The following is a 23,187-nucleotide window of genomic DNA, read 5'->3' as shown; positions in this document are numbered from 1 at the left end:
TTTGTATAGCAAAGATAAGTACCAGTCATATATTAAAATCTTGCAAAGACGCTGCCGTTCTCGTATTATTAAACAGATCTTTCTATCAGCTACATAAGGTAAATAGTGGCAAACAATATACAAAATTATTTTATGTGCGCCGTTTGTTAAGTGTCACGTGTTATTTTTCACACTCGGCAGATTGAAATTACGTGGGCTGTACGAGCGTAATCACACCTGCACACCTTAAAAGACAAGGTCTGCTACAGCACACACAGTTCTACTTTTATTCTCTTTGTACTGCATTATTGTTTTACTTCAGAGACAATACAAGTCAAGCTACATAACTTGGCTGTTCTAGCATTTCATCTTCACCCCTGTAAAAAAAATTAGATTTAATCTGTATAATTTAATGGTAATTAATAAAGAAACATTTCTATTTATACTGGATTTCTTTTATCAATTTTTTTTTATTTGAGTTGGTATGGGTTTAACATGTATACGAACAGTCAAATTTCAATGTGATAATTAGAGAGCTAGTTGAATTTGAGAAGGGCCAGTAAGATTTCTCTTCAACTGGCCCTGCTGGTGACCATGGTTTTCAACCCTGGTTTCTTCATGTAGTGTGTGCATTAGTGGTTACTATGTGAAATATTGTTATCAGTGAACTCGAAAATGATAAATGTAAAGGTATTTTAGTGTCAAACATAGGATTATTGTTACATTAGAGCAGAAATCTTTGCTAACCGTAGGCAGACATTCTATGTTTTCTCTACAGAGCTATCTCTGGCTGAGAGAGCGATCATAATGTCCGTTAAACTCTCAAATGTCAGAGTACTCAGGCTAATACTAATTTAATCCAAATTTAATTAATGATATGGATATTTTACTCTAAATGTGAACAGGCAAGTCATCCTTATTCCTCCCCCTAACAATTTTAAAGAAATATTTGTTAGAATTAGTTTTAGGTTAGGGTCAGCAATACTCATATACAATCAGGCATCGAAATAAGTCGAGAACGGTCGTTCAGGTTACCGGGAGGTTACCAAAAATTTCAACGAACGGTAGTTTCGTTTCCGAATGTAAACCAGGCAATGCATGCAGGACTTCTGCATTTTAATTTCTCGTCAGGAATTGCATCGATGTTTGCGCGCAAGTCACTCCGCGTTTAAGCAGTGTCCACTAGATGAATTTATGTCCGCGTTTTATTTTCTCGTACAAAATTGCACCGATGTTCTTGCGCACTTGTGCAATTGCAAAGCAAATTTTGGCAATCCGCGTTTATCCCACTAGATAAATTTACTTCCGGATTTCGTTTCTCGTACCGAGGTTCGCGTGCACCGTTACAATTTCAGAACAACCGCGTAGTAGTAACAGGAATTCAATTCTAACTTTCATATAGTTGTGGAAACCTATAGGTTACCAGACTATATTTTGTGGTAACCTGTAAATGGGTTACCAGACACAATGCTTATTTCGATGCCTGTACAATACCTTTTAAAACAATTTGTTCTATAAAACCAACATAATGTTTATATTTCGTAATCCAATATCGCTGTTTTGCCTTTGAAAAATTAGACATTTTGACTATTCTGTGTAAAATTTTCTCCACAATGGTGCTTTTGGAAGAAATATATCACAGAAGACAGAATGAGGCATTATGGGACTAAATCATTGTTTTATTCCGTAAACATTCGGCTCATTCTGTCAAAATACACCCTACAGGGCTGGCCAAAAGTACTCGTCCGCTTGCTCTAGACGAGTAAAAAGTTGCTTGGACGAGCAAACTTTACAATTCAGTCGTCCACTGGGCAACCAAAATTTCCAAATAAAAAGTGCCTGTTTTAACTCTTTTGTACACTTGCAATTTTTGTAATTCTGTAGTCTGCAGCAAGTCTGATTATTATATTGAGTACCGTATTTAACCGGAAGTAGGCCCATGTCTTTGAATAAGCGCCCCTATTTTGAAGGCATTTAAGAAATTAGGCATTTATTCGTAAATCATGGTATTTTATGTCGGTGTCCGTGAAGTAAATCGCTGAAAACGTTGAAGAATCGAAAAAAACCTGTTTAGAACATTACGTTACTAAAATTGCTTTAAGTGGACTCTGTAAAGTTAGTTTTCGCTTTATCTATGTGAGCTCGCGCAACACACGTGTGATGCAGTGGTTGCAAAACAAGGTGTCGCATGCAACGTTTACTACGCTCATTTCCGACGTCTATTTTCGCTACAGTTGCTCAGACTCCAGTTCATATTTTCTTGGTGCTTGTTTGAATGTATAGCTCGGCTTCTATGGGTTAATTTCTTCAGGAAAACTTTAAGTTTCCCACGAATACAGCGTCCATTACTGCTCATTGCCTTTGTTTTAAAAATATATTAATTTTTGTTTTGATTCATGAGCACAGTGCTAGACCCAGTGATTTTCCACGATTGCGAAAAATGGACGGAATTCCCATTGTGAAACGGAATTTACATTTGGAAACGGAATTACGATTTTCCGCGAAGTTGAAAAAATTAATACTATTGCAACACGCTGTAAAACTAACGATTGACCCATGCGCAGTACCATTGGCAAGCTCTAAACCAAATGGTCACATTGGAAACCAATCAAACACTTCGCAAACGTTGGCGAAATGTTTGCTGGCTGAAATTGGGGCTGGTTTACTGCTTAGTCTGTTGCGCCTGTGCAGATGGGACAGGGTTTTGTTTTTCTTTCCATGAGTAAGTTTAGCCAGCGGTTTGTCGCTAACACTTGTCTTGGAAGACAGATTTTTACACTACACATTAAACCGAATGACCATTTCGGGAACCACCAGTCAAAATATGTTTGCAAACGTTTAGCACAAAACAGCTGAACGTTGCAATGTTACTTTATCTCCGCTGTTATGTGCATACTTCAATTTGCAGACGTTAGACTGTCAAAGAGATTATAAAATAAATGTTTACATTTTGTGAACCCTAAGCCCCATTGAATAATGCAGTGCACTTAAATGGACAATCATGCTTTATGTAGTTATTATAACTGTAGCCTTTGCTCCTGATGTGATTTTTCGTTACTAATATGTTGGCTTACTTTGATTTAATGACATATAGCGACACCAGTCAATTTTTTGACCCTATAATTTGTCACAACTTGTGTTAGTTCAATTGTTAATTACATGTTGTAGTCTGAAACGGAATTTACAAAAACATAAAACGGAAGAAAAAAAAAATTTAACGAAAAAAACCACTGAGTCATACTTGTTCTATTCTTGGGCCAACAATTTCACCAACTATATGCATTACAAGTGGACTACATTGCACACTTCAACTGTGACTTCTGTGGTAACAGACTCCGGCCCATAGAGCCCCAACCCCGCATGCCTCCATTACTGAATGTCTAGCTCTCGATAAACCCCCAACTCCTACTCTGTCAGTTCTAATGCCTACCAGTACTTTGCTTTGCAACCGCTGGTGATGTAAAACGAGGTCAGGGAATTCCCACAGCACGGTCGGTTTTTCACTAATGTAGTAGCGTTTCGTATTATGAAATTAGGTTGTCCATCTGCAAGTTTTCACATTAAACATTTGTTTCCCAATTAAATTGATGTATTAAATATACAAGCAATTAACATTTAATTGACTAAATGTTAAGAAACAGTGAGTAGGTGTGCGTACATGAAATTTTGTAATGGGATCAATACTTTTTTAATATTTAAACTTGTCCGTTATGAACTCCCTTCTCAAAAAAAACAACTCAGAACCCCACCCCCCAAAAAAACAACAACCAATAAACAAAAAAACAACAAAAAAACAAAAATAATAATAATTTTATTGACTGAAATCATTAACCAAAGTAGCAAATTTTCGATGATGATTTTTTATGTTTTTAAAAAATCATAATCTCATTTTCAGTTTTACTTCATGCCCATAGCAATTTTGTTTTGTTTTTTTACATTCACAAATTAAAGGAAATAAACATATTTAGTAATACAGGGCTTACAAGTGCTTTGTTTGATGTGAAATTGTTTGAAACATACAGTTTAATTTTTATTTAAACTGCTTATGTTTTGGGACGAGTTAATTTTTTTGTGGCAAGTGAAATTTGAGTTACTTACCCGGTGGGCAATTGAAAATTTTAGGATATGGCCAGACCTGCCCTATGAGATTTATAAGTATTAAAATGCAGTTTCACTTGTTGATCCACTGCATGGTCGAATGGTTGGAGTACTCGACTACAGTCTACAGTCCAGATGGTCTGGAGTTCGAATCCAGGCCTAGCACTACGTCGTTTGTAGTGTTTAACGTAGTTGATATGGTTAATTCAATACCCCAGTAGGGGTGAAAATACGGAAGTCTTTCCTGTGAACAAGATCTGTGAAAATAAATATGTCCCACTTAAAAGTGAACATCATGTGTCCGTCATCATCACATCATCATCAGGCATTCATGGTCATGACTCATCAAATTTTACACCAGATTTCTGTGAATACTAGTTCACCATGGGAATACCGTCTATTGTATAGTAATCGCTTAATACATCAAAGTTAATAAACGAACATTAGTTGTAATCTAAACCACCAAGGCAATTGTGCCCCACTCTCGATCACTAAACCCTGCTGTTGGTCCGGATGTGCGAATTTATTGATCACAGATCAGTCACAAGTATGTAAGCCATAGGTTTATATATTAAAATTAACACTCATCCATTAATTCTGACACTTACAAAACGATATCTACAACATCTCGATGATGACAGTTTTACTAAATTAAGTCGTCATTCAATAAAACGGGTCCGCTTTCTTTCATTTTCGTTTTCTGCGAATGATCATATTTTCCCTCCATTTTTAATCTTCTTTGAAAACTCTCCACCACATATTACAGAGACCCTTTTTTGTTTTGGAAAAAGCTTTACCTGTAAATTTTAATTGTGGTAGTTTGATTTGGATCGATATGCTACAACTGAGTAGTCATAGAAACTGAGCTTATGAAACCCACTACATTTTTTTTTATTAGTAGCAAGGTATCTTTTATATGCACCATCCCACAGACTAGATAACACATACCTCGGCCTTTGATATACCGGTCGTGGTGCACTGGCTGGATCATTAACTAGTACATTTGGCCTTGTGTGCAGTTCCTATATCTGGTTTGTTTGCTTATTTCATTTCTTATAGATGCTTTAAAAAAATAAGAAGAAAAAGAAGAAGCAGTGCTAGGTCTCGCACTTGTAGAAATGCTTTCTCTTATTCAAGTTTAAAAAAAAATTATGTATGTCTTGTATAATTTTCAGTACATTATTAATTTATTGTGTGGGTGGGGAAGACAGATTGAAAAGCAATTAATTTATGTGCGTGGTACCGGCTAGCAGAGAGCTAACAATTTTAAACCACCCGCATCGCAGAACCGGGTGCGACAAAGCGCAATTCAAGTGGATACAAATCAGTTTGACGCGCATGCTCTTAATTCTTATCATTTACAAGTACACACATCAGAACTAATACTTGTACTGCCATGCTGGGGTTATATAAAGTCGCATGGAACACCTCGTTCAGGTCCTAGCTTATGAGAACACGATGGTGGTGACTAGACTATTCGTTATCATATTTCTGATGCAAATTGATTCTTCACATGGAGGTATGAGCATTTTTAGGTTTATATAACATCATGTATAAATCTTTGTCTTTAATTATTATTTATTCATTTGTTGTCGTGCATGATATCCGCACAATACAATAACAGACATAATAATACAACCTGTTTAACATTCTAAATCTATATACATTATGTGTAGGCCTACTAACTAAGTAGGCTACATATGGCTATATACATTATGTGTAGGCCTACTAAGTAGGCTACATATGGCTATATACATTATATGTAGGCCTACTAAGTAGGCTACATATGGTGTCACGGTACATGCTCTTAAATTTGTTTCGCCTGTGGCGATTTTAATTGTGTTAGAGGGCCGTGTGCAGTTTATTGCCCGTAGCCCAGATGGGCAACTTGTTACGTAATACTTCGCACGATCGGACATTCCAATATGCACTTAGTCCCGCTGTGGAGGCCATGTGGCGAGTAGTTACGTAATACCTCTGCGAGTGCGGTTTTACAACCGTGATTTTGGCGACGATGGCGTCAGTAAGTCTGACGATCAGAGAGAAATAATACCGACTCTAGTAGAGTCAGACTATGAGATGATACGTGAGGTACCGCCTTGTACTCCCAGGCCAATTCTGAATTTATAATAAATAGCTAGGATTTAGAGATATCTAGGAGAACGAATTAGGACGGCTCCAGGGGATCACGAACGTAGTCCGTTAGGACTTGGTAAATATCATTTCTGCTCTGTGTATAACCTTGATGTGATTGATGTGACTTTAAATATTTTAATACTGTATATACCAATATTCTTTAGACAGTGTCTTCGGTCATCTGACGAAGTAAATCGTAGACTTTTTGTTCTAACATTATATGAGTATTTGGTAATATAAAGCTTAGCCAGTCATCCTAGAAGACCCTAGGTAAACTGTAGGTTATTGTCTTTATTGTGATAGGTACCAGTATTAATTTTGTGTTACAGATTACTGAAAGAGTAGTTAAGGGTTAATTAAAAATTAACCCGTTAGGAATAGAGCTTTAATTCCTTTATTAATTAAGTTCCCCAAGAAGCGTTTCTAAATTATCACACGTTACTGAACGAGTAGTAAGGGTTAATTAAAAATTAACCAGTTAGGAATGGTGTTGTAATTCCTTTATTAATTAACTTCTCCTGTAAGCGTTTCTCAATTATCACACGTGTGGGTGTGGTGTAACGGTGAAGTGATTCGCATATTGTGTAACTAGACACCTAGAGATTAACTAATTAAGTGATCAGTTCTGGGTTGTTATTATTGTTGTTATTAATTAACTACTACGGCTGTACATTTGTCAGCGTAGGATAATACAGATTCCAAAGTGTATTGTGTTTTTGTTGTGTTTTCTAGAGAACTAACGTGCTATAATAATATATACTTTATATAAGATCGTATCTCTGATCATACCTAGAGACGAGCCATACTAGGGTTAACAGCCTGTTACAGAGAGATCTAATAGATATACAAGTAGGAGAGACATTTTGATAATCGTGTTTTATTCAGTTACGGGAATTATAGAATCCCCGTGACATATGGCTATATACATTATGTGTAGGCCTACTAACTAAGTAGGCTATATACATTATGTGTAGGCCTACTAACTAAGTAGGCTATATACATTATGTGTAGGCCTACTAACTAAGTAGGCTATATACATTATGTGTAGGCCTACTAACTAAGTAGGCTACCATATGGGTTATTATCAGATAAAGTCCCAAATTCAAGTTTGTATTTTCAAAAATAATAAGTCACTATTTTTGTTTAAATTATTGGGTGACTTAATAAAATAAACACCAGGGGATCATATTCATATGTCAGTGTTAGCAGCGCACTTTTCTTTTTCAAAAGTAGGCCTAATAAATGACTTTATCAAAACAAGGTCACCCGCTCATTTTGTCAGTACCGTAACATGATTGTAAATTAATCACAAATCAATAAAAAGCATACATCATCAAAACTTTTTATCCCTAACTAAATATGAAAGGTTTTATACAAGCTGAGCTTCTTGTTTGTTTTTCGAATGGCTTTAAATAATAAATAATGAATTTAAATTGACACTTTTTTTTAAACAACGTGCAAAATGAATACTTTTAAAAGAAAAACCTTGAGGTAGTTTCGATGCAGTAGAAAATTGTCACCGTTGATTAAAGTATTTCGTTTGAATCGAGGTGTTGCATCAATACTTTATGAAATAAAATAAAATTTGGAGCACACATGAATGGTTTTATTCCCTGTTACGGTACCGACTTACATGTTACGGTACTGACCTCCGTTACGGTACTGACAAAAATCACTACTGAAATGTTGTCTTTCTAAAACGAAAAAAGAAGAAATTTGGAAAATGAAATTGCAATACTATACAAATTAATTCCTGAACCAAACATCGGCAAAATAAGTAAACAAAAAATATTATTAAGTAGATCCATTCGCTTAAAATGTATTTTTAACACTCTTCTCCCATTCCCCATCCACTGTAAACATGCCTACCTGTACAATGCATGTCCCATATAGGGCGATCCACGAAAATATTTACCTGACATATGCATGTGTATTGAAAGTTAACTAGGGGTGGGATGTAGCCCAGTTTTTAAACGTTCACCTCATGCGCGGTCGGCCTAGGATCAATTCCCGTCGGTGTGCCCATTAGGCTAATTCTCGTTCCAGCCAGTGTAACAAAGGCCGTGGTATGTATTATTGAATCTGTTGGGTGATACTTATAGCCAATCTGTATTTTGTTTTGTACTGGGGTGTTGTTAAACATCCATTAATTTATTAAAACATAAAAGATCCCTTGCTGCTAATCGGAAAAGGTAACCCTTCGCATAACGACTGCGGGTTTTCTCTCTCATATGTTTGGTCCTTAACCGTATGTCCGACGCCATACAACCGTATTTAAATTGTGTTAAGTCCGTCATTAAATAAAACATTCCATCCCTCCTTCAAAGTTTTCTGCCCGAAACCTTAGTGGTACAGGGGTATGTAAAAATACTCTCTCTCAAAGTTAACTAAATTAATGTAGATTTACTTGTAGTTTACTTTTGTGATTCATAGATACCAAATAAAAAGGAGAGTGCATAGGTCTAACTTCACAATGTAAACGTCTATACATGTATTAATAATGCCAATTTGTTTTTATTTATTTTGTTTTTGTTTTTGTTTGTTTGTGGGTTCCTATTATTATTATTTTTTGGTCATTTTTGTTTTTGTTGTCGTTTTGTTTTGTTTTGTTGTTTGAAAAACAGTATTTTATATACCCAATAAGAACACAAAATATTATGTAACTAAAAGAATATAAAGGTCAATATAATTAGTAAACAACATATTGCTATATGTGTAGTATTTTCTCTATATAGAATTCATGTTCGTCCGGTATAGAGAAATCTAATATTATTACACTATTAATACACACCGTGTACCTAACAGTAGGGCTGTCACTATTAAACGAAATGACAGCGTGTCGTGTCACAAAGTTTGGTGGGTCAACAATGTTATATATGTATGTACACGCAGAATTAATGTGCAGCGAAAGTTTCTCCTGTTTTGTTGGCATTCCCAGTCGCTTTTAAAAATTTACCACTCATGCTCATACTTGCAAAGCAAGGATTGTTTAAATTGTGAATCACCCACATACATGTAGTCGGGATTGGAGATGACAACCACACTGTCTATGAGTTGTGCTATGTGAAGCGGCAATATGTAAATATACACGGCGCATTTGGTAAACAAAAATAACGGACCCAGGCAGTGCACAATGTCCACGAATTGCATACTTACCTCTTTTTGTTCCTTTAAAAAAAATAATATACCTTTATTACCCCCAGATCACTGGCAACGTGAAGGTTGGGGTGCCTTGAATTACCGTCTTACAATATACAATAATAAAAGTATAATATGATTATGTGTACATGTATAACGGTAAGGTAAAGGTTTTATATTTCATATTATGTATAGGTGTTATATTCATTACATTTGTTGTTATACATTGCACAACCATATTCATATATATATTGAAATGATCTGAGGGTCAAGGAGGATAGGTGAAATGAGCTTACATTGGAGAAATTTTTTAAAAAGGGAACGAAGGGAAGGGGAAAAAAGGAAAGGTTTGTCTGTCAACACCCAAATGTGTTCTTGAGGGTTTTTATTAACTGTTTTAAGCGGGTGTATAATGTAATAAGGACAACACGTGTTTTGAAGAAGAAGAGGAAGAGGAAAAAATTATAATTAAGAATTATGACAGGTGTTAGGAAAATGGAGAGGAAGAATAAGGACAAAAGAATGATGGGTGTTTCAAAGGTGTAAGATATGTATACTAGTACTTGTGTTATTTGTAAGTATAATTGGTTTGAAAACAAAACAAGAGAAATAGAGAAATAGCGCCTTTAAATGACTAAAGTTGTACCCATATACCTATGAACTGGTCTTCTTTTTCTGACTATGAATTTTTCAATATTTCTGTGATACTTTATTATATTTACAACTTCAATAAAATTTAGAGAATGATTTGTATATTTACAACTATAAGTGTACCGTTTCACCATTAAAAATAGATGATTTAATAAAATACTTAAGTGTGGACCTCCAAGTAGTATAGCACATACGTATGTATCTAAATTCAAGGTAGTACCTGTTTTGATCTCAAACCAGTTTTTAAAGTTTACCCAAAATTGTCTTGTGTGATAACAAGTGAAGAATCAATGTTCTAACGATTCCCCTTTATTAGAACAAAATGTACATAGATTATCTGCTTGTATGTCACATTCGCAATCTCCTACTGATGTACTAAGTAAGTATTCGTGGTTAATATACGATGTATAAGTTTGAACTGGAAATTTTGCGTCTATAGTGTCGATGGTGGTTTTTTGTACAAGTTCAAAGCATTGTGATAACATGGTTTCGGTGATTGTTGTGTTGCGTTTTTGGGACCATTTGTGACAAATGTTTTCTAAAGAGCATTGAATACGTGTAATATAGATATTGTATATAAATTTGTTACGTTAGTGTTTTGTATTTTTCTTATTAATGGATCACTTTTAGCTATTTCCATATTTGATTAGTTTTTGTTTTGAAATGTAAAGCTTATTTAAAGATTAACTACAAGCTTCTAAAATAAACAAAGAAATGTTTTATTTAACGACTCAACATATTTTATTTACGGTTATATGGCGTCAGACATATGGTTATGAGAGAGGAAACCCGCTGTTGCCACTTCAGGGGCTACTCTTTTCGATTAGCAGCAAGGGATCTTTTATATGCACCATCCCACAGATAGGGTAGTACATACCACGGCCTTTGATATACCAGTTGTGGTGCACTGGCTGGAACGAGAAACAGCCCAATGGGTCCACCGACGGGGTCTGATCCCACGCCGACCGCGCATCGAGCGAGCGTCTTACCACTGCAATAATTACAAGCAACTAATTTTATTTATTAGATGAAAGAAATGAATTCTGATTATCGCGCATATCTGTTTGTCCCACAGTTATCTATCTATACTTTTTTCTTCAAAGAGACGACTGAATGGAATCCTTAGAAAAGCCATTGTTTAGACCGAATGGCAAGTTTTAAAACGTAACAATTTTAATATGTTCGAGTATATTACTTAAATATTATGCACTGGAACTATTAGTTTATAAATTTAAAAATACATAAATAAATAAGTAAATATATATTTTTAACGGGGGTTGGGAAATGGAGGCAAGATGGCTTTACAACTATAATAATGTGCCTTTGAGACTTGTACTCGCTCCAAATGCAGTGAATGTACGTACTAGTGCAGCGAATACAAAAGCCACTCCTCTGTATATTCGATAGAAGATTTAGTACTATGAACCTACGTGCCGTTTGCCCCGTCATGATCACAGACCCAGGAGGATAATTTATGATTATTAACAATTTTGGTAAATAAATGGTTACTACGAACCTCTTTCCGTTCAGCTCATATATGAAATGACCAGGCTAGATATATTGACATTTGTGATAAGGAATTCATGACATATAACAGACGCGTGTACAAAGGTGTAGGTTTGGATGGATATTCGGGAGTTGAAAACTCCCCTGCTTAAGCAAATATTTTTAAACATATATTTTCCACGGAACATGTCTCGACTCTCCTAGAAACTTCGCTAGCCAGTCTAGATCCTCCCTGAATAAATGCCTACATACGCGGCTGTGTAAAAATATGTAAAGCGCGATTGTTTTCTGACTGCAAAGTTTGGGACGATTTACATTCACAAGTTACAGCGTTTTACGCCTATTGTTAGGGCATTTCAGATGACTTGTCTAAAACGATGATGAACTGTCGTTTGAAGAAGAATCCTCTGTTATCTTTCTTGAGACATACCCATATACGCAAGCATTAGATCCGTACGAAAATGTACGGGTTTTTCCTAGTCTATGTATATAAAGATAAAAAATGTGGCTTGTGCCCCCCTCTCCCCACAATAGAAACCGTGCCCCTTTTGCTAGACATTGTGCCCACCTCCAGGTATCGTTCCTACGGACCTGTGCACGCACGCACACACATACATAGGCCTACATACATACATTTTTACTTGTTTAACGACACCACTAGAGCACATTGATTTATTAATCATCGGTTATTGGATACAAAATATATGGTCATTTTGACAGTGACAGAAAGGAAACCCGCTACATTTTTCCATTAGTAGCAAAGGATCTTTTATATGCATCATCTCACAGACAGGATAACACATACCACGGCATTTGATATACCAGTCGTGGTGCACAGGTTGAAACGAGAAATAGCCCAATGTGGCCACCGACGGGGATCGATCCTAGACCGACCGCACATCAGGCGTGCGCTTTACCACTGGGCTACTCCCACCCCTTGGTCCCGTGTGTGTCCAGTTTATAATAAACGGTTTAATAATTATTGTATTATTTCATACTGTCGTTATGGCATAGGCACTGGTGTATACGTAACCAGGATTTTATAACTAACGGGGCCAACCAAGCTGTCTGTGATTCTGTTATCTTCCACTTTTACGGGGTTGTCAAATACACCCTCAAAACAGGTCTTGTTTGCACGGCAAGATAAGCGAATTGTAGGCCTATGTAGTTCCATGTATTTTAAGGGGGCATCGGGCGGCGGGCGGGAGGTGGGTGGGGGCGAGTGCCGAAGGTACAAAGGCCATGACGGTGGTGTGGCTGCTCACCACCCCCACCCCAAAATATTGTCATATATTGACACCCCTTCAGTGGTTTTGTAGCTAATTTTCTGTTGCTTTTGGATGATTTTAAATCACAGTTCTCAAATAATATTTATTATTTTCACTTTATTTTACAAGACAGTATCGATATAGTACACTTCTGAGGTAGCTATTCTGTATAGCAGCTGCAAGTTTGCGGCAGTTGCATTTAGTGAAATTGAAATCATCAATGTATCTTTGACACTGACTTGCATCCACGAAAATATAAAACTTCACTTCAATGAACAAATAAATGAATAGTACCTATATTTAAGTTGTTTTATTCATATAGATGGGACTCTTTACTATGCGTGTAAATGAGGGTTTTCATAATCTGGCTGATAACGCCAGTTCTGTAGCCGTTACAATAATCTACTTGACTTGTGTTGTACAACGGGCGAGACGTAGCCCAGTGGTAAAGTGCTCTCTTGGTGCGCGGTCGGTTTGGGATCGATCCTCGTTGGAGGGCCCATTGGGCTATTTCTCGCTCCAGCCAGTGCACCACGACTGGTACATCAAAGGCCGTGGCATGTGCTATCCTGTGCATATAAAAGATCCCTTACTGCTAATCGAAAAGAGTAGCCCTTGAAGTGGCGACAGCGGGTTTCCTTCCTCAATATCTGTTTGGTCCTTAACCATATGTCCGACGCCATATAACCGTAAATAAAATGTGTTGATTGCGTCGTTAAATAAACCATTTCCTTCCTTCCTTTTGTTATACATTACAGTTTATAGGCAATAAATAAATAATCACATTTGGCTAAGTGCCACAAAATTTATAGAACTACTTTGGGGATTGTTTTATACCCCTCGTTCACGCTCGACAAATAAAATCATTCCCAAATTCGTTCCATAAATTGTATATGACACTCCAGCTTATACAATAACATCTACATATTTGCATCGTTTTCTAATTCTGAAACAAACAACCCCAAAACCACGAGACAAAATTCCAAAAAGTCTGTAACTCTACATTCTAAATCGACAAAATTCCGTATCCATGTTGTAATAGTTCGGTAAGGGCGGGACGTAGCCCAGTGGTACAGCGTTCGCTCGATGCGCAGTCGGTGTGGGATCAATCCCCGTCGATGGGCCCATTGGCTAGTTCTCGTTCCAGCCAGTGCACCACGACTGGTATATCAAAGGCCGTGGTATGTACTACTCTGTCTGTGGGATGATGCATATAAAAGATCCCTTGCAGCTAATCGGTAAGAGTAGCCCCTGAAGTGGGGTTTCCTCTCTCAATATCTGTGTGGTCCTTGACCATAATATGCCATATAACCGTAAATAAAATGTGTTGAGTGCGTCGTTAAATAAAACATGTCTTTCTTAATAGTTTCGTAGCACTTTCAATATTTATAATAATCAATTTAGTCATAAATAAGATATTGCTGTCATAACTGCTGTATCTACATCAAAATACAATTATACATTAGCATTTCGTTAAATATTTTAAAGTAATAATAATTAGGAAACCTCATTTTCATAAATAAATACAATTAATGCACTCTTCATGTTATTATATGTCCAAGTATATACTCACGGGAAAAGGTTCGTGTGCATCATTAAAATTTCAGTGAGACTTAAATTTTTTAATTTTAAAAATATTGTGTTTACATAGATGTACTATTTATCTGTTAAAAGTATAGTGATCCTCTCCTGTCTTCTGAACCTGAAGTACTGTCTACACAATGCTTGGTGCGCCGTCGGTGACGATGAAACAGAACAACGTATTGATGTACACTGTCATGGTCGTACTTTGTAATCACCTAATCGGTTGCGTACAGTTTTTCCACTGATTGACCTTAACTCAGGGATACATTGGGATGTTGAACTTGTTATTTTCAAATGATTCCATATGTGTACCCGCTTGATATTGACGATTTTTTAACGTGACGTTAGATGTCGACTCCCTAAACATGGAAGATCCCTAGTGTACCTAAACTGTCGAGAACATCTCCGCAGACACTGCATAGCGTTCTGATGAACACCAAAATTACTAGCAACAACGTTTGTGCTATTCTAACCTCAATCTGACCCATCGTTTGAATATATATATATATATATATATATATATATATATATATATATATATATATATATATATATATATATATAGTCGACATTTTTCTTCGTGTCACTTAATGCAAAAGCAAAGAAATTAGGTTACGTACAATCTAAACCGAAATAATGTTATACACATTTTTTGTAAAAAAAAATTTTTATTGACCCCAGATACAAGTATGGCAGTGTCAGGGTTGGGGGCCCTGATTTCACTACCTTACATCCATGTTATAAGTACATATGAACATTATTTATATATATATAATATAGTGTAATTAGAATCAATATAATAATATTAATAAGCATGAATACATGAAAACATGGAGTTCACTAATATGTGGGGTTAACAGTGAAGATAGAGGTAGAGGAAAGATTTGAAGGATATGGTAAAGGGAGAAAAGAGAAGGTAAGGAAGAAAGAAGGAAAGAAAGAGTGAATTAAATACTTTAATTTCGAAAGAGAAAACATATTTGTATTGAAACACCTCTAGAACATTGTATTGCCATGTCTTGTTTCTAGGTATGTGGACCAAGTTATACACATTTTTACCTTAGTGAAGATTCTTTTGGCGTTTAGTTAATTAGCTAATTGCACTTCAACACTAGTGCTAATAGTGGCGTTACATATGACTTCCCCATGGCCATTTTTTAGGAGTCAAAGTTTGAGGGTGGTTTTCAAGTCTTTGGAACCTTTAGACAAAATTTAGCCGTTTAATCGGGAGCAGTCCACGTCGGAATGAATGAATGAATGAATGAATGTTTAACGACACCCCAGCACGAAAAATACATCGGCTATTGGGTGTCAAACTATGGTAATGCAAATAAATAAAGTGATGATCAACATCAATATAAAAATTCAAGGTTTAAACAAAAACAGTGTAAAGAACTGTGCAAAAATACAAATACAAATATCACAGAATTTTACGGACACCGAATTTTACTCTAAACTTCAATTTGTGCTGTATTGGCCATTCTCAAAGAGAATGTTACACCCCTGCACCACGGTGAGGTTACAGCACACGCAGGGGCAGTCCACGTCGGATTCGCGAACCGCAGTGGTTTTACCCCTTACTAGTGCAAATATTGAAAACGTCAAATTGACAAGCACCAACCCTGTTTCCTATATGTGTCTTCCCCGGACCTACATCACTATCCTGACTATAATCTTTAATGCCATTCCCTTGTCACATGAGTACATCTCTGTTATATTGTGTTATATTTGAATATCCCCTACTTATGTTGAACATTATATATGGAGGTCACTTTGTAACAAAATAATGACCCATGTTACAGCCATGACACTATGGTACGTGTCATGATTGGATCTAATAGTAACTGTCGTATCTATGGTCATGGTAAAAGGCCTACCGGTATATATGAGATATGTACTATGAAACAAAACAGCTCGAGCTCTCTTTGATCATCACTTTCTATCTCCACTGAAACCATGAATGCCCTTAATACCTTTGTCATGAATGTTGTGTGTGGTGATACGAGTAGCTCAAACCTTTCATAAACCTGGAATAAAAGTGTCACTAAAAGAATAAAAAAGAAACCGTGAAGCTCCCATCAGACAGTGATTCTTTCGAGTAACACTGAATAAGCACCAGTTACCTCGCCTTCATCTAGCTCTGCCATTCCTTTCACACATACCCCTCTTTTGTTGATCCTGGCTGGAGCTTGTCCAGTGTAAAATCTTTAAATGCTGCACCGTTCGCTAAACTTTTCTAGTACTCAGATGAACACCCAGTACATAGACAGTAACATGTGTTAACAGTTCAGTATCAGTATCTGATCTGTTGATCAGTTTTGTGAGATAGACTAGGTTTCAGTTATGACCCATAGTACATCAATATAGCTACAACGCCCTCCATATTAGACTTAATGGTCAGTATAGCATCAGATTGTAAATACGACCAATAAAATGACTGTAAATGTCCTGTCTAGTGGAAATAGATACCCCATGTATTATTCTATCTCAATTAGTTTAAGAGCTATAGCATGTTCCCATTTTTAATATCATGAACAACGACCATCTTGGATTTGAAGATCACGATGGTCTCAAATTCCGAAAATAATCTTAAGTGCATCCACTTTTCGGTATAAAAGCACAATTCACTTATGATTTAACCCAAATATTTCAAGAGCTCTAACATTTTCAAATTTTTAATATGGTGAACTACTGCCATCTTAGACTTCAACGTCAAGATGCCTTCAAATTACAAAATTAGGCATCTTCTGTGTAATGGGAATAGACACCTTATTCACGATTCTAACTCACATAGTGAGATATGGCTATTAAAAAAATAAAAAAACCCACCTAATTAAATGTAACTGCGTCTACCGCATAATCTTACCTAGCCTAAAATAACTAGAGTGTGGGGGACAGTAAACACATAAGAAAGGTACGTGTAACTGAAAGGTACACAGGCATCAGACTCGTCTTAAAACAGAAAATAGCTTGTCTTCCCCCCAAAATGATTTGAATCATTCTCTTTTCAGCTGGTGGTTATAGCAAGGGAAAGGAATTTATGCTGACGTTTCTTTACAATCACCAAGATGTCCAAAGTAAAGAGGAACACAATTTTATATTTGTGACGTCAGAACAAGACGGCTGGGTTGCCCTTGAGCAATATGTTCCAGGAGAAAGTCATGCCCATATTCAAAACTACAGTCTGACGGCGGATGTGGCTCAAACCATTGTTTTGTCAGACCATTCTGAGATGTCCCCTGCGAGTGGCGTCGAAAAGAAGGGCATCTTTGTTTTCTCCAACGTTGATGTTGTCGTATCAGCCATCAACGAGGATCTACAGGGCACGTCGGAAGACGCGTTTCTCGTCCTTCCTGTCAAGTCCCTGTCACGTGACTACCTCGTGCCCACCGTGTGGAGCAATCCACTGATGGGAGTCGTTGCCTTGCTGCCCAACACCCATGTGGAGGTTCGCGTGAAGACGAACTGTGACATCTCCTACAAGCTGGACGTTCTGTCCCACGGCTCCACCATCAACGTCACCCTCGACCACGCCGACGTCTTCCAGCTGTACGCCGTGTACCAGACCGGCAGCAACTGCGACATGGGGGGCACGGAGGTGATCGCCGACAAACCCGTGGCCGTGTTTTCCGGGTCGTCCTGCGCAGAGCTTGGCAAAGGATGCGACCATCTCATGCAGCAAGTCATTCCGGTCGAGCTGTGGGGCAGACGATTTATCGTTCCGGACATTTTCGATGTGGACCCATGGGAAGTGCGCATCCTCAGCACGCAGAGTTCGTACGTTTCCGTGGTGGAGCACGAACGCGACGGCACGACGCACACTGTGAACAGGGAGATAGAACGGGGTGTTCCCGTGGACTACCAGATCCCGGACGGCACTCTGGTAGAGATATTCGCCAATCACGACATCATGGTGACTCAGTACTCGACAGCCAGCGCGCCCTTCATCATACCAATACCCTCCGTCGACCAGTACGCCTGGAACACCACCATCACCACGATGGACAACCCAACATCTCACAACTTCATCAGCTTTGTCAACGTGGTCGTGAAAACACAGTCGATACATACGTTTATACTTGGTAAGTTCATCAATACATGCGTTTTTACTTGGTAAATCCATCAGTAGGCTACATAAGTTTTTACTTGGTAAGTTAATCAATTATACATACGTTTTTACTTGGTAAGTTCAACATCTTTGTCAACGTGGTCATTAAAACACACTCAACACATACGTTTTTATTTAGTAAGTTCATCAATACATACGTTTTTATTTGGTAAGTTCATCAATATATACGTTTTTACTTAGTAAGTTCATAAATACATACGTTTTTACTTGGTAAGTTCATCAATAAATACATTTTTACTTGGTAAGTTCATCAATAGGCCTACATACGTTTTTACCTGGTAAGTTCATCAATACGTAAGTTTGTACTTAGTAAGTTCAACATCTTTGTCAACGTGGTCATTAAAACACACTTAATAACTTCATCAATACAATACGTTCTTACTTGGTAAGTTCATCAATACATACGTTTATACTTGGTAAGTTCATCAATACATACGTTTATACTTGGTAAGTTCTACTTTTCAACGGTTTTTCGTGAGTGAATGTCAACACATTTGTTTCATGTTCTAGAGAGCTCTGGCTTGTCTTAATAGTGATCGTCCTACAGTTCACAGAAGGATATTTCGTCCTATGAAGTAGTAGTTCTCCTATAATTGAAGTAGGAAGGATATATCTTCCTGTTAAGTTACAGTCCTACAGTTGAATTAGGAAGGATATGTCATCATGTTAAGTGACAGTCCTACAGTTGAAGTAGGAAGGATATATCGTCCTTTGAAATGACAGTCCTACAGTTGAAGTAGGAAGGATATATCGTCCTTTGAAATTAGTCCTACAGTTGAAGTAGGAAGGATATATCGTCATGTTAAGTGACAATCCTACAATTGAAGTAGGAAGGATATATCGTCCTTTGAAATGACAGTCCTACAGTTGAAGTAGGAAGGATATATCATTGTGTTAAGCGACAGTCCTGCAGTTGAAGTAGGAAGGATATAACATCATGTTAAGTGACAGTCATACAGTTGAAGTAGGAAGGATATGTCGTCCTGTTAAGTGACAGCCCTACAGTTGAAGTAGGAAGGATATATCATCCTGTGAAATGAGTCCTTCTGTTGAAGTAGGAAGGATATATCGTCCTGTGAAGTGACACTCCTGTAGTAGAAGTAGGAAGGCTATATCATACTGCGAAGTGACAGTTATCCTACAGTTGAAGTAGGAAGGATATATCTTCTTGTGAAACGACAGTCCTTCTGTTGAAGTAGGAAGGATATATCGTCCTGTGAAGTGACACTCCTGTAGTAGAAGTAGGAAGGCTATATCATACTGCGAAGTGACAGTTATTCTACAGTTGAAGTAGGAAGGATATATCTTCTTGTGAAACGACAGTCCTTCTGTTGAAGTAGGAAGGGTATCTCGTCCTGTGAAGTGACAGTCCTACAGTTGAGGTAGGAAGGATATATCGTCCTGTGAAGTGACAGTCCTGTAGTAGAAGTAGGAAGGCTATATCATACTGCGAAGTGACAGTTATCCTACAGTTGAAGTAGGAAGGATATATCTTCTTGTGAAACGACAGTCCTTCTGTTGAAGTAGGAAGGATATATCGTCCTGTGAAGTGACACTCCTGTAGTAGAAGTAGGAAGGATATATCGTCCTGTGAAGTGACAGTCCTGTAGTAGAAGTAAGAAGGATATATCATACTGCGAAGTGGCAGTCCTACATTTGAAGTAGGAAGGATAATATATAGAACAAACGAGAAAAGTTTAGTTATTATATATTGCTTGACAGATGCCTGAAATTATGAATAATTTTCCAATCCCACTCTTCTTCTAGAATAAATTAATAAAATATGTGTGCATTCCTAAATCTGATGCATGGTAAAATACATTTTCTCTCGAATAGTAGATGTTACATGATCAAATACCATAACGGCGATAACCATAATGTGTAATAACATTTAATGGGTGTGTCAAAGAACTGATCATGCCTTCCCTCTCTCTTTATCAACAGATGGCGCCACCATTAGTAACAGTTCTTGGCAAGCGGTCAGAGACCTTGGCTACTCCATTGCAACTGTTCCTGTCACACAGGGAACACATAAACTCTCCTGCGAACATCCTTTCTTCGCCACAGTGTACGGCTACGACGGCACCGGATCGTATGGGTATTTGGCGGGATATCACTTTAACAAGTTTCCTTCAGGTATATGTAATCTAGACGTAGTGTTTTTAGGTTGTACTAAACCAAATAAAAATCCCAGTATGTGACGATCTCAAACGTATGTTGCTAAAATACGTAATGGAGAATGTACGAGGAAGTGTTGATTAAAAAGCACCAAATAATTCACAAGTTAATTATTTTCATGAATTCTCACTTTCGAGTGGATTCTCCATCTTAATCTATTATTAGTAAAATTATCCTGCGTTGTCCACTAACCTATAGTGCCTATGCCCTGCATTTTCCATGCACTGCATTGTCCATCGTCCTGCATTAACTATGCCGTTCAATGTCCGTTGTCATGCATTATTCATGGCCCGTATTGTCTGTGTTCTGTATTGTGCTGCATCATCAGTTGCTCTTCGTCGTTTATGCCCTGCGTTAGCCATGTCTACATTATCCTGCATCATCTATTATCCAACATTGTGTATGCCCTGCGTTAGCCATGTCTACATTATCCTGCATCATCTATTATCCTACATTGTCTATGCCCTGCGTTAGCCATGTCTACATTATCCATTATCCTGCATCATCTATTATCCTACATTGTGTATGTCCTGCATTGGCCATGTCCCGCATTGTAGATGTCCTGCATTATCCCATGTCCTGTGTTTTCCATTGTCCTGTAATTCGTATCTTTTGTATTTTCCGTATTCTGTATTATCCATATCCTGCATTGTTCACTGTGGGAGCGGGAGTTAGTTCAGTCGGTTGAGTGCTCGCTTGAGGTGCTTGCGTAGCAGGATCGGACAACCTCGCACTATCCATTGTCTTGTATTTTGCGTCTCTGCAATGACATTGTAAAACACATGCATTAAATATAATATACAGGGTTCGTAGCAGTCTTTAAATTCCTTCAAAGTCTTTGAATTTGAAAAAAAGCGAAGATTTTTAGGTATTTGAAAGTCTTTGAATTGTAATAAAAGTCTTTAAAAGTCTTTAAATTCTCGTATTGTGTTCATTATTTTATTTTATTGTTCATTTTTCTCAATCAACATCAATACTCTGACCTTTCTGCTGGCGTACGCAGCTACATCATAACACAATACTTTTACAGCTGCATGCACTTGATATTTTCCAGTTACAAGGTTTAACCTGTCATGATGCATGTAAAAAAGTCCAATTTCTTGCTATAGACAGCAGCGTAAACAAACTAATTTGGTATTTTTTATCACATTCTATTGTCTTTGACCGCTGTGTAAAAGTCTTTGAAGTCTTTGTAAATGGTAGGTTAAAGTCTTTGAAAGTCTTTGAATGTGTTTGGTCTTTAAGGCTATGAACCCTGATATACATTTCAGAGAATCTCTCAGTACTTGATACAGTGGTGCGACCGACCCAGGGCCCTGTGACGACTCAAGCCCCCTGTGAGGATAGCCCTGGGGTGAACTGCCCCGTCCTGGCCGCCAGTCTGCGTATCTGCAAGACGCCGAGCACGGCTAAACGGTACTGCATCAAGTACTGCGGGCTATGTCCGGTCAGCTGCACGGAGCCAGGGTGCGGATTTGGAAAGTAGCACGGACATGTAACGATATATGGCATACGATGGATTCAGAGACAATTATAAAACTAATCAAACAATGATAAAACATAATAAAATTACAATCAATTTTAATTAATTGACAAGTCAAAGCTGTAATATTATTGCATGTAGGCTATACATATTTTCTTCAAAGACCCCCCCCCCCCCGAAAACCCCCCCCAGGAAAAAAAAGAACAAAAAAAGAACAAATAACAAACCAAACAAACAAACAAAAACAATAAAACAAAACAAACAAACAAAACGGTCTAGATAATATCATTTAGTGTTTAAGAAATCATTCTTATTCATGCAAAGCAAATTCAACGAGAATTATGCTGGAAAGTCTTTTCAATATACAGAGTGCCATTTGGTATGAATTGAATCTTCTGCACCGATCTACAATGGATTTGACAGCTAGCGTGCTGTTTAACTGCTCTAGCTGCTACCAGTGGCGTGTTCAGGAGCAAGAGCGTTCGCGAACAATTCGACTGGTTTCCATCTTGTGATTTTCCATTTCACATGCAATTAACGTTTTGCGCCAAAACCAGTTTAGCGAAAGTTCGCAAGTGCTCTGCCTCTTAAACGTGCAGGTGATCGATACAATGAACCCTAGTGGGCACAGGCATGTAAAACAAGTTTCAAGATAAAATGACTTTTTGTTGATAACAGAGAAAGGGAGTAAACCTGTTGCCGTCATATAGGCTACCATTACAAGGAGTCTGTTACATGTACATTCCTATATAATACTAGATATAACGAGAAATAGAGGGATCGGTATTATGAGAACACATATCATATCATTTAGATTCGACCAATTTTAAAGAAAACGTTTAACAAGTTGTCGTTCATTATTTAAAACATGAAACATAGGGATCACTCCATGTATTAAAGCTTATTTAATAATGTCAGACCCTTACGTTTTTCACATCTATGAACACAGTTAAGAAAAACAGTCGAATCTAAATGATTAGGGTTTCCGACTAACAACGAACCTCAAATACGGAAACTACTGAATGTATCCGTACAGG

The 23,187-nt window shown here is 37.4% G+C and overlaps 1 protein-coding gene across 1 annotated transcript; it reads left to right on the top strand.

Annotated features, from left to right (window-relative positions):
- The first annotated feature begins 5,465 nt into the window (after positions 1-5,465).
- Positions 5,466-22,263, top strand: LOC121377622 (IgGFc-binding protein-like). Its single transcript, XM_041505686.1, has 4 exons — positions 5,466-5,596; positions 17,372-18,442; positions 20,434-20,625; positions 21,939-22,263. Exons 1-4 carry the CDS (start codon positions 5,497-5,499, stop codon positions 22,151-22,153), a joined length of 1,578 nt encoding a protein of 525 aa, XP_041361620.1. The 5' UTR covers positions 5,466-5,496; the 3' UTR covers positions 22,154-22,263.
- Positions 22,264-23,187: the final 924 nt, after the last annotated feature.

The sequence above is a fragment of the Gigantopelta aegis genome, chromosome 7 (assembly GCF_016097555.1).
Source record: "Gigantopelta aegis isolate Gae_Host chromosome 7, Gae_host_genome, whole genome shotgun sequence".
Taxonomy (NCBI): Eukaryota; Metazoa; Mollusca; class Gastropoda; order Neomphalida; family Peltospiridae; genus Gigantopelta; species Gigantopelta aegis.
This window is presented reverse-complemented; position numbering and strand designations above follow the sequence as displayed.

Coding starts and splice junctions, on each gene's coding strand:
- LOC121377622 (XM_041505686.1), top strand. CDS start 5,497: ATGGAACACCTCGTTCAGGTCCTAGCTTATGAGAACACGATGGTGGTG. Junction 5,597..17,371: donor AATTGATTCTTCACATGGAG/GTATGAGCATTT, acceptor TTCTCTTTTCAG/CTGGTGGTTATAGCAAGGGA. Junction 18,443..20,433: donor GATACATACGTTTATACTTG/GTAAGTTCATCA, acceptor CTTTATCAACAG/ATGGCGCCACCATTAGTAAC.